The sequence below is a fragment of the Pseudopodoces humilis genome, chromosome 3 (genome assembly GCF_049639895.1).
Source record: "Pseudopodoces humilis isolate 2021_Gansu_Grassland_sample_001 chromosome 3, ASM4963989v1, whole genome shotgun sequence".
In the NCBI taxonomy this organism is placed as follows: domain Eukaryota; kingdom Metazoa; phylum Chordata; class Aves; order Passeriformes; family Paridae; genus Pseudopodoces; species Pseudopodoces humilis.
The window spans coordinates 56009627-56024690 of record NC_142202.1 but is presented as its reverse complement, the minus strand read 5'-3'; the positions used below and the strand labels follow the sequence as shown (position 1 = coordinate 56024690).

Below are 15064 nucleotides of genomic sequence, written 5' to 3'. Positions count from 1 at the left end.
ATACACCAGATTATTACCATCACATACCTGGGTCAGAAAAAACCTGAAGTAGATTCTCACTGGACTTGTTTGCATATGTATAAACCAAAATTAAATAGTTCTAAAAATGGTGATTTTACAGCATTCCATAGTAACACTCCTTATCAAATACTAACTAATATTTAACTTGAATATCACCAGGTACAGACTATCCTTTCACACGTTTTTGTTGTAGTAGATGAAAACACCTGATCTCCTTTATCTTTTTTTTCATCCTCTAATGATCTTCTTTGCAGCTGTCTTAACCTTCACACATAAATCTTGTATTTCAGGACTTTGTTCTGAAATAGTATTAATTCAAATTTTCTCAAACTGAAAAAATAATAGAAAAGGATATTGAAATCCTGCTCAACTTCCTCTTATTATGTGGGCTGTAATGTTATTCAGATTCCAATTCATCATTCAGATTTACTTGACATTCAGCTCAGAGTCCATACCAGTCAAGAGAGTCAAAAGTGTTTATTTTCCCTTAACACGCTGCCAGTGAGTAATGAATTGCCTTAGATAAAAGATTTTCTCACCTGATAGATTAATAATTTACACTGGCATTTTCCATAATTCAAGAAAAACCCAAGAAAGAGGCAGGAATCAAACTGGGACATTTTACATAGCGAAAGGCTGCAAGGAAAAGGCATTAGCACAACTACATGGAACCAGTGTCTACTGGTTTTCTACAAGAAAACTGGATAGAAGAAAACCTTGACCACAGCAGTGTTTGTAATATGGGGATAAAACCCAGTTGTGGCAAGATGTGCAGCATGCCCTCCCTAATCAAGCATACCTTTTCAATTTTGCTGACATTTACAAATGTGATCTTGCACTTTGGTTTTGCTGACAATAAAATAGTAAATGACACTGAAGGAGAGACACTGCCTTTTCCCAGGAGCTCATTTAGCCTCTACAAACCAATTCTCAGCTGGTTCAGATCTAAAGTAAGAAGAGGAGGACTGGTGAAAACAAAGTTTGGAATGTTCATGCAGTGAAGCAAGGTATTTTCAGCAGCAGGTATCTGTTAAATCACCCTAGCTTAATGTTAAACTGTGGCTCTTGGCACTGTTGACTCAGAGAGAAAAACAGAGGAAAACACCAGCAAAGGTACACATTAACAAAGAGCCTATCAGCTAATGAGAAAAAAAAAATGTACTGTATAGTTAATGCTGCTGGTATGGAAAAGAAATGCTAGGCTGTAAAAGGAAAGAAAAGAAGAGGCAAAACTTAAAGGGAAGAGCATGGGGGAAAGGAAGAAAGGACAATCCAGGAGAAAAACAATCCCACAACATCCTGTGAATAGTGCTAATGTGAGGAAGGCATGAAACTACAGCAGATGATAGTCAGTTGTAGGTAATTTTACATAAAATAAGGACTGAGCTTGAAGCTAATTTGACCTGCCTGTACTGAAGCTTTTCTGGAGTGTATGAGTGTTACTAGAACAATGTATCCTTTCCAACATGGTTAGTCTTCATGCATGACCATGCTGCTTGCTTTCCCACCTTAGCTTTTCCTATATCATGAAGTATCTCTACAGTGAGTTTACAAAACCCCAAAATAACAACAATCTAAAGTGAGTTTAAGACTCTAATAAGAACAGTGGTGCAATCCAAAAGAAATGAAAGATTGAAAATAATTTTTTACTCTATTATTTGTAGAGGGTTTTTCACACAAAGTTATTGTCTTGCAATGTTATATTGTTTAAACTGTTGCACTTTGTACACTCTAGTACTGGTTTTACTGCATGGAGTTAAAATGGGTAACAGTCTCAAAATACCAGTTATACAACAGGAACCTAATTTGGGTGGTATATGTGCTTAGATTGTAATGCAGACTGAATTTTTGGTGGTCCACTACAGAAAAGGAAAATAGTGTCCTGTTTGACTAAATGGACAGCCCAATAATAAACACAATGATGCTCACAAGAGTCTTCATTCAGCACAGATTACTAAATGGGAAATCAAAAGGAAAAAAAACCACAGAGGGACAGAAAAGCAGGAATTAGAAAAGCCTGCAGTAAGAGTATGCTACAGTGACTGCTCAACATCACCTTACAAGCCAGTAAGAATAAGTCAGCATAATGGAACAACAAGGTCCTGAGGAATGAGACAAATTAAACATTTCTTCTTTTCCATTTTATTGTTTTGGTTTTTTTTTTCCTTCAGAATAACGTGAGCATGACTGCAGTTTGCCTGTAACAGTGCATACTAACAGAAAATACTGCATTTCATGACGGTAAAGATTGCAAATTCATAAGAGCTTGACCAGCTTATCTTTCAGCACTCCCTACTTTGATATTTGTAGCTATCAAAGATGCTTTATGAATCTTTAGTGTATAGCTACAATGCCAATGACCTTGCACTTCCTATAGGCTAAGGAGCAGTGCTTTTGTGCCAACTGGCTTTAATTCCCAGGGTAATCCAAAAAGCAGTCCCAGGAATGTAACTCATATTGGTGGTGTATACCAGCTCTGCTCAGGTTTTATGGGTGCTTTTATAATATGAACAACTAGGAAGCATAAGGTGCTGTACAAAACCTAGAACTAGCAAGTTTTCTTGGCTGTTTGTCCCAGGTGAACTTCTGAGCCAGTGATACACAACGTTATTCAAAAACTCTGTATATGCAAACAGTGTATTGCAAGTGTTATAATTACCAAAGGGAAGTGACTGGATATATATATGTTAAAAATCCCAAATAAACAAATAAAAATACCAACCAACACAGAATCAACTTTTTTGCTCTCTGACAGATTTTAGGAGAGCATATATATTTGTGTTCACTAAAAGTGTCTCCAGCAGATATTTCAAAACTGGTGTTGAGAACCCCAGTGAAGAGTTGCATTTTTCTGGTATTTCCTACACTCTCCCACCACAAACACTCACTGGAAACACATAAGGCAAATTTGAGAACCACGTGGAGGAGGGAGCACAGCTTGCTTTACCTCTCAATGCTGAGGAATTTCCAGTACTGACATCTTGCAGCACTGTCTAAGCAGTATCACACAAGAAGAACTCTCCTGCCTCAGCTTACAGCCAGGTACAAAAACAGGTGTTGTAAAGCACAGCTGCTGCTCTGCACTGACTGAGGATCCCCCAAACCAGTGCCATTCCTGTTACACCTTGAATGCTGTCAATTCCACTCACCCTGAGCTGTGCCCCTGGCTCTGCACTGATTCTGGGCTGCCAGACAAACACACCAAGATATGTCCCTGTGCTCCTATGCCCATCTACTCCTATTTCAGCTGATGATAATTTCTGAAAGGTAAAGCAACCTCAATACACAAGGGCTTAGGTAGTCGCAGTGCAGACTGCCTGCTCATCCATAATGCAGAGCTACAGACTAAAAAAAGATTTAGGCTCCAAGCACTCTAGCTTTGGCACAGGTGATTTATTGAAATAGTGCATCTGCAGCAAATATCAAATCCCATCAATACCAAGATGAGCTGATTTCATCTGAGAAGCAAATAATCCAGTTACAGGTATGACCTGAAATTAATAGGCAATGCCAAATTTCCATTCAATTCACACATTTTCTTTTAAAATGTCCTCACTTCAGAATTCATGTAATTGTTTTTGCTTAATTTCCAAAAATAAAATAATATTAAAAAATTATAGCAGGATGAACTATGAATCAGATTTCAGCAGAGCCACATACATAGAAATGAAGAAAAAGTGTAAAAAAACCCAAAATACAAAGAAACACAACAGCCATTTTGTCAGCAACAGCTTTATAGATGTTTAGAAAGCTAACACATAACAGTCTGATAATTAACGGTCCCCACATTCTGTAATTATCTTCTGTAGCATCCTCCTTATACATTGCTTTAGAGTACCAGCCTGGATAATCCTCCCTGAACACAGTTCATCTCCCTGATGCTTTCCTTTGCAAAATGTCTCTATAACCTCTGAGTACCTGTGCCATTTCTCTCATACACTTCTTCATATTCCTCAGAGGGTCTCATGGTTTCATAATTATTTCATTTCTTGCTTCAAGTCTCTCAGTATTTTTTTTCTGTAATACCCACTAAGAATACAAATGTTCATACATATACGTGTTCATACAAATGTATAGTATACTGTGATAAACACACTGTGTGTGCCCTAAGACCCCTGCCTGCTCTGTGGGCAAGGCTGTCTCACTGTGCCCTTGCACAGCCTCATTCAAATCTACCTGGAGTGTCTTAGTCTAATGTTTAAACCATAAATCCTCTCTATATTTCCTCTCTCTATGTTTGTTGGCACTTTGAACAGCCATTCTCCAACTCTAAGAACTAGCAGACATAAAACCAGAATGGGAACCCATAGTAAATGTACAAAAGGCTGAAGAAAATCAAGCAGAGCCATGTTGGAACTGATGAAGTGCTGTAGCAGGTCTAAATAGGACAGACTCTTCCATTTATCTCCTGAGGTTACATGGAAATCATTCCTACTAGTAAGTAGCTGGTGGCTGGGGAAGTAGGTTCAGATCTGAACTGAAAAACAATCAATGGAAAGAAAACCCATGAGCAGATTAAGCTTCCAGATTAGAGGATGCAGAAGGGGTTATCAAAGATTTTGCACATACAAGCTTTTGTTGAAGTCAGTGGAAACTAGAAAGAGTAGAGGAAAGAAGGCCAGGGATTTATGATGAAGTTGAAAAGCAAATAGAAGTGAAATCTACAGCAGTAATGACCATTTGTTTCTAGTCAATATCATTATTTGAATAAAAAATATTCCAAGTGCAAGCTTTTAGCATCAGCAGTTAGGTGTATAACTTCTAAGAAAACACAATAAATTTATTTACTAATGCTATGTTATAGGAACATAAAACCATAATGAATAATCAACTGCAAAGACATTCTGTGATGTGTTGTCTAAAAGGTCATCAACTTGAGGACTAATGAAAAGCTCACTGAGCTATGAATTCTTCAATGCTTAACAATATAATAAAGCACTGTTCTCATTGCTAAATTAATAAATATTAGTTTATCAGTATAAAAGATCTACCAGTTGACTGTAGTTGAGAAAAGGATTAATATAATTTCCATTCTCTTTTCTATGAGAAAACCGTTACACACATCAGGTAACCTGGGAGAAACAGAACTCTTCAATTCAGTGTACTGTCCCATGGAGCCATGCTCAGGTCAGCTGCTTTGAAGCATCACTGTTAATGCTATACCAAAGGAGTCATATAATCACAGCCCTTTAGATATACTAGAAGTACTTTCCAGTAGATGAGTTTAGAAAAGTTACTAAACTTCAGAAATATTGTTCTGACTGTTCAGTATAGTAGAAAATAGGAACTTCCATGTATAAGGGTGTGGCAGGGAGCGCCAGCCCAGGTCAGCCACTTACCTTGAAGCCGTTGCATGACATTGGCAATGTCTCTAGATCTTGCCACTAGTCGGGATGAAGCCATGATCTCTTTGGAGCGAGTCCACTTCCCCTAACAGAATTCTCCCTCCAAGCTGTGGAGCTCAGTGAGACGAGGGTCTTGGACAGCTTCCTTTTAGCGTTCAACCCTCAGCCATGGCAGAGCATCCCTGGGGCAGTCAGACACCTCCAGTCCAACGCTGGCCCCCATAGGGCCGGGCAAAAGCAATGGTAAACAACCTCAACACCTGAGAAAGAAAGCAACAAAGTTTAGAGGAAACTTTTACCAGTTCTGAAAAACTAAAGAGTCTGAGTCTTAATGGCTGTCTTAACAGGTAAAGGGTTTATGTTTTGCCTATAGGGTACACCCCAGCCAGAGACACAATTAATGCTGAAAGCTTGCTTGGCAACCACCAAGCAGAATGGAGCTGCAAAAAATAAATCATTGAACACAACTGGCAATGCACCAGACATCAATGCTTTCCCGAGGATGCTTGTGGATGTTGTTTTAGAAATAATAATGATGTTATACTTATTAAAAGTAACACTGTAATACTTTTTCACAAAGAGACCATTAAGCTTAAAAGTAAAACAAAACCACTTGTAAAAATCCAAAACCTGTACAATTCTCATTCTATTTCACCATGGTAGGAAGGAGTATGCAACAGAAACTCATTGGTCGGGATAACTCCTAACTCCACTTGACAATGTGTCTGAAATATTGGGGTTAATATACTTCATTATTAAATAAAGTTGTATTTATATTCCTTTTTTAGTGTAAAACAATGCTGTATTTTGTGTCATTTAACATCAAAAGCTGTGAACTAGAACTGCGACACGAACGCTGCTATACTTCTGCGTCTATAACAAGAATCTGTGACTATAAATCTGGTCTAAAAATAATCTAATTAGATTCTGCAGATAATGCTATCAATAAAACCTTATCTTCTGAGGAACAAGTACATGTTGTGTATGTATTCAGTGACTTCCCTGATAAGAAATAACTGAGTGTAGAGACACCAAGAATAATTGGATTCATTCCATAGACTCTGGGTGCACCCCAAATTCAAGATGATATTCAGCTGATCAATATCACAAATGTGAGTGGGTTTGTTGGTGCTGTGCATTTTCCTCTTTTCCTGGCCCCAAGGTCTATCAGAGAATAGAGTCCTCCATTATCAGGCAGACAAGCCTTTAGGCTGCACAGCTTCAGGCATGATGAACTGTCCCAAAGGATCTGTGTCAACATGTAAGGGCGGCCAGAGGAAATGATATTTCAACATTTCCTTTTCTAACCCTTCAAACCTTGCCTGACCCAAGGTACATCAGTTTCCCTCTTACTGATGCTTTTTTATTGTATGTTTACCTTGTATTTTGGATACCTAAATGCTGCTCAGGTCAGCAGCCCTAAGATGGCTTTAAATCAGTGAAGCCGAGGGAAGCACACTTCTGACGGGCTACACTGCAGAACAGATGGCAAAGTCCACCCAAGTCTTTGGGCTGTTCTCTTGCATGCCATGGCCACCATGGTACTAATACCTACTCCAGACACACTGCTGCTGTTTTTACATATGCCTACAGTTTACATGACACCTAGATGCTCATACCCTCACTCTCTCCCGTGTGCGTCTGCTCTCTCCTTTAGGGGCCTCCTCTCCTCCATCGCCCTTCCCACCTTCCAGGCTCTGCCCCACACACTGCTTGGGGTGCACAGGGACTCTGCCTATCAGCCACCACTCATAGAGAGACACCCTGGCAGGAACCTCACGCTTGTGTCAAGCAGGCATGAGAAGGCGCCACCACCATACCTCAGCCACAACACTGTCTGGGGCTGATGGTCCCCTGGTGTTGCTAAATCCCTGCAGAGAACATCAGCAACAGCACACCAAACAGCACCTGACTGGGGGGATGGGGAGCAGGAGGAGGATTTCTGTTGCTTGTGTTCACATATGACAGCTTGGTGAACTTTGCTTCCTTTGCAATATTTAAATGAAACATCAGCTTTCCCAACCTCATGCAAACCAGAAATATTTGTAACACAGTGGGTTAAATGTAGCCTCTCTTCTGCAGCAGTGACACTGCTAACATTTTGAGCAGTACTGTAAGCTGGGTACAGCCACCCTTAGTAGCAAGCTGCTAGACTAATTTATGGGCAGGGATAAGGGGTATTAAAAATGCTTTATCTGATTGGGTTTTTGGCTAACAGCAGTAACAATATCAGAACACCAGTTCACTCACACTGTGACAGAGCTGGCATAAATCAGCTGTACATGAACAGATTTAGAGGAGCTGTGGAACATGCTGATCCAAGTCCAAGTTAAAACAGTCTGGGAAAGTGTTATGAAGATGTATGTTCAATATACTCATACAGCAGGCTGAGTCATTGTGCAGCAATAAATGGCAGGCTTGCACTTAATAATTTATTTAGCTGATATTAAATTATATGCTGCATAAGAAGAATGTGTGTTTCTAAATACAGCTCCTCATTCAAAAGCTCCCTTGCAAGCAGTTGGAATCAACTCATTTACAGGTGACACTAAGTTAGTACAGGTAGGGAGGAAAGATTCTTGTGTGCTCAGTCACCTCCTTTCATGCAGAAAAGCACAGCTCAGAGCACAGCAAAACACCAGCAGAATAGATGAAAGAAAGCTTCATGCACCCTTCTCACCTATCTTCAGGCAACACTTAAAGTTTCACAGAACAAAAAATCATATGTGGACAGTAAGGTATTTAATGTAATATAGAATGGGAATTTTCCACAGTTTTCACAAATACTTAAAGCCATCAACAAAATATTTTTTATCCTGCTAAAATATTACATTTTTCAGATTTGTACGTATTAAAATCTTAAGTATTAAGATTATTACTTAAAATTAAGTATTTGCATAGTTGCTACAAAATAATTTTCAATAAAAGGAATGACTTTTAAATTTGTGTGTCAGACAAAAAGGTGTGTTTTCAGATGGGTATGTTTTCAAAATACATAGGTTTTATAAAAAGTGCATGGCTCAAATCTCACAAGTCTTAGCCTGAAATAAACCTGAAGCTAACCCTGAATACGAGCTAGTCCCTGTTTAAGCATTCAACAAGTGTTTATTCAATATTATAAATTATTCTGGGTTTTTTTTGGTCTGAACATACATGGAATCAACATGCAAGAGGGTTGAAATAGGGTTTCCATATAAATTAGGTAAATCTTTTATTATATTTGCCACTTATCTGGATTTAATGGATAAAGTTACACTGACACCATTTTCTTTTATTAATATCCTGGTACTCTGGGTTTAGATGAAAGGAGGAAACATGAACTTCTCTCATATAAGAACCATTAGGCTTTATTAAATTGCAGTTTACAATTCTCTGGATTATTTTGTTCCTCTCTTCAACTGCCAGGAAAATGAGACGTTTGTTCTATGGAGGAGATAAGAAAAACACTGCATCTATTGTGGGTTAACTTTTCTGGGTCCTCTGTTTAATCCTCTTTTTTCACTTTGCTCAGGAACACTTTGAATTAATAATATATATTTTCCTTTTATTGGTAAAACTAGAATACCATTGGCAAGACCAGATTGCAATTTATCTTTTAGTTCTTAAAGTTTACAAAACATATTAAAGGAAAACAGAGCTGCCTGTCAGAAGTGTGGTTCCAGAGAAACAAAGAGACATCTGCTAGGTGCAGATGACATCTACAATGTGCAACAAGGGCTGAAGATAAACCTGACCAAGAAGAGGTAAACAATTCTCTGACTGTACTTCATGTTGCCACAAATTGCAGATTCCAGATGAGCCCAACAGTGTTTCCTTCCAATCTTAACCATCCTGTGATTCTGTGACTCCCAGTACACTGGGCTGATGCCACATATAGCAGCTAGAAGAAGCTACTGATGTGAAAGTATGGTTGCACCTGAAAATACAGTTTTAGACTTCTATAAACTTCCATTATAGAACCCTAATACATAAAGAAACTCCAGATAAACAATGATAAACACAAATAATAAACAAAGATACTGAGGAGAGCAAGAAATAGGGGCAGGCAGTGAAAGGGCTGCTTCTAATCTGGGACATTTCAAAAAGAGATCTTTGAAAGGACAATAAACAGAGTAATAAATCTGAGGAAGCCCTGCATCTAGAAGACATTTACAAATCAAATGTTACACAGATATAAGAAATACAGTGGAGTAACTGAAATAACTATAGCACACAAACTGAACAGTACCTCAGGAACAACTGAAATAGGGTCAAGTGCTGGGGTGTCATTATGTATTAACAAAGAGGCAGACTTCCCTGGTAAGCAAGAGCTGCACAGAACTGATCAAGGGAAAAAAATCCAGGAAAATAATTTTCAAGCATAGTTTACTGCTGCAGTTCAAGAAGTCCACTTTGATCCACAGATTCCGTTTCTGAAACATAAGAGGTCTTGGAAATGCTGCCAGGTTGATAGACACTACTGGAACAGATGCAATTCTATGAGACAGCAGTGAGCCTCCTGCCAGTCAGGAATAAATGACTCACAGAAAGATAGGAACCAGAATTTTCTGGAGGTTATAACTGTGTTTTTAAACAGCAAATAGTCAGAAAACCAGCTTGCTTAGGTTGGATGTTAGTGGCAAGAAAATGCCAATCAATAGAAAATAGCTCCAACTAAGGAAATTATTGACATTGTCCATAATATTACAAGAAGAATCCAAAGCATGGAAGCAGGTCAGGGGATGGTCTAAACACACTGTGCTTAAAAAATAAATGAAAGGGAAATCAGCAGAGGAGTCAACTAGCCTGAAAAGTGCCTCCCCTGTGAAGCAGGCTGGGGTTTTCTTTCAATCCAAAGTCTAGTAGCTTTACACCTGTTCAGAACAGAATAGAACTGCTCAAGATGTAATTGGAAAAGCCACACCCAGAAAGAAGTGGGCAGAAACAGAGCATGAGAAGTGAAGAGCGTTGCCACAGTGTGTGCAGAATACAGGGATGAAGAGAGACGTGCTGAAAGACAATCTGAGAAATAAAGACAGCAAGCAAATGGTTTTTAGCCAAATAAGTAAAAAGGAAAATAGAAAATAAGATCAAGGGGAGATTAATTTGCCTCAATTAGTATTATACTGATTGTTCCACTAAAGAGATTTCTGATAGACAAGGCCATGACAAAAAATGGAAGCAGCACTCTCTTAAATAAACTCCAAGTTAAAAGTAGAAAAGCTCAGTAAAATTCATTCCAGGATATTAATAACTTGTAGATTACAAATTGAGGATCCATTTGTAAATTTATTTTAATAAATCTGTCAAGTTGCAATTGATGCCTACTGGATATACAAAATTCAGAGCTAGGACGAAGAAGTGGGGTAGAGTGAACCAACATGGTTCTCTTTTTTTCCTCAGACAAAATGCAGTATCTCCCCACTGATCTTCCAAAATCCAGGCCAACAGAGGAGTCCATTTGGTAATTTTTTCTGACAGCTGAACTGCAAGTCTGCAGTTGTTCCCTTAAACCCAGTGCAGCAGAAGTCAGTGGATACTGGAACTATCCCAAAGGCAATGGGACATAACTGTGCACCACATAAGATCATGGAAAATGCAATTTTGGCTCTGAAAGGTGTTTTTGATGGTTGAATACCAATATTGTCACTCTGTGCTTCCTTTCTCTACTGACAAAAATGCATTGAAACAGGAACACTGAAACACAATGTTATTTCTCACTGACCATCCAACCTCACGCTGACTTAATGTGCAGTAACTACTTGAAGATATTGACATTTGTTTTTCTTGGACAATGTGGGGCAACAGAGAGAGAGATTTAGATCTTCTCTGGAACTCCAGACTATTTTGGTTCATCTAGGTATCCTTAAGCATATTTTGGAGTTGAACAAAAGTTTTTTTTAGTCTGCAGAAGCTTGAAGGTCTTGCAACAGCAATTAATAATTTGAAAGTTCAAGGTAATTTGCACATCTGACATTTAAATCTGTGGCATATATGGCACACAATCTTCTATGTTTTACCTACATTCTACTCCAGCATTTAAAAATTATTTGTACGATCCTAGTCATGCACATACCTATGTATGCATTTACATTTCAGCAAATGAGTGTTTTATTATCTATCTTTTCTTAGTTTTTTTGGTAAGATGGACAAAAATCCAGTGGTGTGATTCTTGTCTTGAAAGCTTTAATTCCATTGGAACAGAAAATGCAAACTGTTCTAGGAGAAAATAAGAGGCAGAGACTTGGTATTTTTAGGAAAATTGGCAGAACATACATTTTTAGATACATGCAAAGAAAGGTCATTCAGACTTACTGATACGAAAAGTTAAAGACAGTTTAGTAATCCTGTTACTGAAATTGTGCAGCAATACATTACAGTTATATAGCTGTTGGTAATAGCAGGGGACTGGGATCAGTAGCTCATTACCTTCTACAAACACAGGATATAATCCTTGCCTAAAAGAGCTTACTATCTGCGCAGACAAAGACAGGGTGAGGTTAAGATCAGAGGCCACAATACACAAGCCAATAGGACAGAGTGAAGTTCACATCTGAAGTGATGTCAGTTAACGGTAGGAGAATTGTTCTGATTTTTCTGGTTTAACACTGATGGCACCTAGGAGATCTGTGGCATAATATGACCATAATATATCACAGGACAATTGCAGAGCTACATCTGTGGGAGGAAAAAAAAAAAAAAGAAAGAAAGACAACTAAAATAGAAAACACTGAAGCATCTCAGGAAAGGGTGGGTCACACCAGGTTTGAGATAAGAAAGTAAGCGTCAGTTCTTTGGTATTCCTGCACATCTCCCAAGCAAGAAACTTTGCTAAGTATAACTTATAAGTAAGTGGCAGACAACTGCCATATGAATGCAAAAGCAGAAACTTCTCTGTTTTTCCCTTTAAATTGTGTCTTTGAGTGAAACAAAGCCAAAAGTCCATTCACTTCAGATGTACACCACTGTACACCACTGCTGTTGATTTTATGACCTCTAAGGAGACACAAGAACTCTAAAGTTCTGTCACTAGCTATGGTAATGAGTAAAGCAAGAATAAAAACAATTGTTTATATTTTATGCATGTACTTTCTCAATAACTACTGCCACCAGTAGATAAGAAAAAAACTGCGCCACAACTGACTTCCTTTAACGCAGCATAACCAAGGTGGGTTAATATGGTGTCTTGTCTGAAGGGTGAATGTATGCCTATTCCTCTTGGGACCAAAGCTCTGTAGACCCCCAGAAATCACTCTCACTTTGCTAGCCTTGTTCAGTTTCTCACCCAGGAAGACCCTCTTCATTGCCAGGAAGTCTTACTCTCTCCTCAAATTTAAATACTAATAGAGTACTCTTCTTCTCTCCCTATGTGCCTCTGCTCTCCCTGATCCTGTACCAAAGTTAGTTTCTTTGAGCAGTGTGCTCGCTGACAGGCTGTGTAACTCTGCATGGCTCCAGTGAAGTTCTTAAGCTCTTAAAAAAACATCACTGAGGACTCTCATATTTAATAAAGAGAAAGTAATGGTGCATGAAGACCTATAGTCATCACAAGATTCTCGTGTCTGTATTAATTACAGAAGTCCAAATCACTACTGAAACTTATTCCAATAGCTTGAAGTAAAAATATAATAAAATTTTTAAAAATCTCAAATGTATTTGGATTCACCTGCAAAATACATAAGCACTGGTACTTTATACTCAGCAACATGGAATTTTCATGGACATATATTATTTCTGAAGGTAATGTTAAACAAACAAACCAAAGCACACACTATGAACAGGAATTAAGGGAACAGGTGGGAAGCGTAGGGATTATTCCTTCTACATTCACATCTAACAGGGTTTGCAAAGATGAGAATTTAATCACTCCAACATGCAGCACCATGCTTATTCTGGAGAGCTCCTTTCTCAGGGCAAAACGCTGGTGCTCTAAGGAATGTGTGAAACACTCCAAATGACAATGCCTGACTCTCACCAGAAAAGAACTCCAAAATTTTAACACTGAAATCAAGTTTTTTCATGTCATTTACCCCAGAAATCAAGTTTTTTCATGTCATTTAGCACACAACAAAAATTTAGTGTAACAAACAGAAAAGCCTTTCTATTTACCAACTAAAATGAAACAGCACCCTGATTTCTTCTGTCCAGTGGCAACATACTAACATAGTCCATTGCATTTATAGCCTGGGATCCGTTTAAGTTGAAGTGGGCACAAGAATCACAAAAATAATACTCAGACATCAAGGAGAGCAGACAGTCCATCACTAGTACTACTACAGGAAAGCGCGTGCCTGTTAGGAGTCGTTCAACAGGCTCCGCACTAGAAGAGTTCTGGCAGGCAGCCAGAAACACCACATACTATTTCCCTACAAGCCACATAGGTATACTTTCCTCATAGCCAAGGGCACTGGAGTTCCCCTCACCATCACACGGATGATTTACTTATGTATTTCCTCATCAAATTCCAATATCTGGTCTTTCGTAGGAGGTTACTAATATTCCTTACAAGCACTTTTCCTCAGCTTGAATATGGTTGTGAAAATCCTAGTAGCAGCCTCGTCGGTGAGTATTTCAGCAGGTCTTACCTCCGGGGAGTCACCACAGAAGCCAGGGAACATATGGGCTCTATGCATCGCTGCCGCGGTGCACTTGTCCTTTTTGCACCATCACTGCGTGCAACCCAGGCTAAAACTGGCTCCCCGGGAGCGCCCATCAGTAGTCACATTTCCTTTGGTTAACTACGTTTTGGCCTGCAGCGTGTGACTGAGCATAAAACTGGCTATCTCTGCAGCACACACGTACGTGCACTTCAGGAGGAGAACCACCACAGCCCTCCGCCGGGTTTGTCCGCTCCGAAAGGGCAAAACCTCAAACCCCCCCCCCTACCCCGGAGCACGGACAAACTCCGCAACCACGGCACCGAGTTTCGGATTCACCTCAAGCCGGTTCTGCGTCGGGGGGCAGGAGGCGTCCGGCGAGCAGCGGGCAGAGGCTGCCCCACGGGACCCCCCTCTTCCCGGCCGCTCTCCGGCCCCTCTCGGGCTCACCCGAGCGGCGGCCCCGCCGAGCACCCGCAGCCCCGGGGAGCCCCCAGCCCGGCCCCGCTCCGCCGCACCCTACCTCTGCCCGCCGCACCGCGCTGCTCCGCGCCTCGGCGCAGCTGCCTGGATACCGAGCACAACACGCCGCGCCGCCCCGCCCGCCGGCCCGCGGCGAGGAAACAGGTGCGGGGGTGGGGAGAGGGCGGGAGCGCGGGTGCGTGCGCCGGGGATGGGTGCGAGTGCCGGGGATGGGTGCGAGTGCCGGGGATGGGTGCGTGTGCCGGGGATGGATGCGTGTGCTGGGGATGGATGCGAGTGCCGGGGATGGGTGCGTGTGCCGGGGATGGGTGCGAGTGCCGGGGATGGGTGGGTGTGCCGGGGATGGATGCGAGTGCGGGCTACAGCCCGTGCCCCGGTGCCCGCTGTCCTTGCGCGCATGGCGGGGGGGCCGCGCCCCGCCCCGCCGCGGCTGCAGCAGCAGCAGCAGCAGCAGCAAAGCCGGGACAGCTTGTCCGGGGGCGGCTGCGGTGACCGCTGCGCCGGGGAGTTGGAGGATGAGACACCGGCCTCAGCCCCGAGACTCGACACCCCCGAAGTGCGTTCTGGCGAGTAGCCGAAATACTTCTGAGAACGACTGTACCGAGATGTCGCTGCTAATTACTACTACTAGTTATATTA

The 15064-nt window shown here is 40.8% G+C and overlaps 1 protein-coding gene across 15 annotated transcripts in view; it reads right to left on the bottom strand.

The window, feature by feature from the left end:
• Positions 1-14553, bottom strand: part of SYNE1 (spectrin repeat containing nuclear envelope protein 1) — a 290444-nt gene extending 275891 nt beyond the window's left edge. For 13 of the 15 annotated variants that reach the window (XM_088052487.1, XM_088052496.1, XM_088052500.1 and 10 more), the window contains exons 1-2: positions 14466-14553; positions 5361-5626 (exon numbers count right to left, since the gene is read on the bottom strand). In XM_088052487.1, coding sequence (XP_087908613.1) covers positions 5361-5424 — 64 coding nt within the window. In that variant the 5' untranslated portion in view covers positions 5425-5626; positions 14466-14553. Of the gene's footprint in view, positions 1-5360; positions 5627-13930; positions 14005-14281; positions 14414-14465 lie in introns of those variants that run through there. The other 2 variants (XM_088052488.1, XM_088052489.1) reach the window with 2 other exon arrangements.
• Positions 14554-15064: the final 511 nt, after the last annotated feature.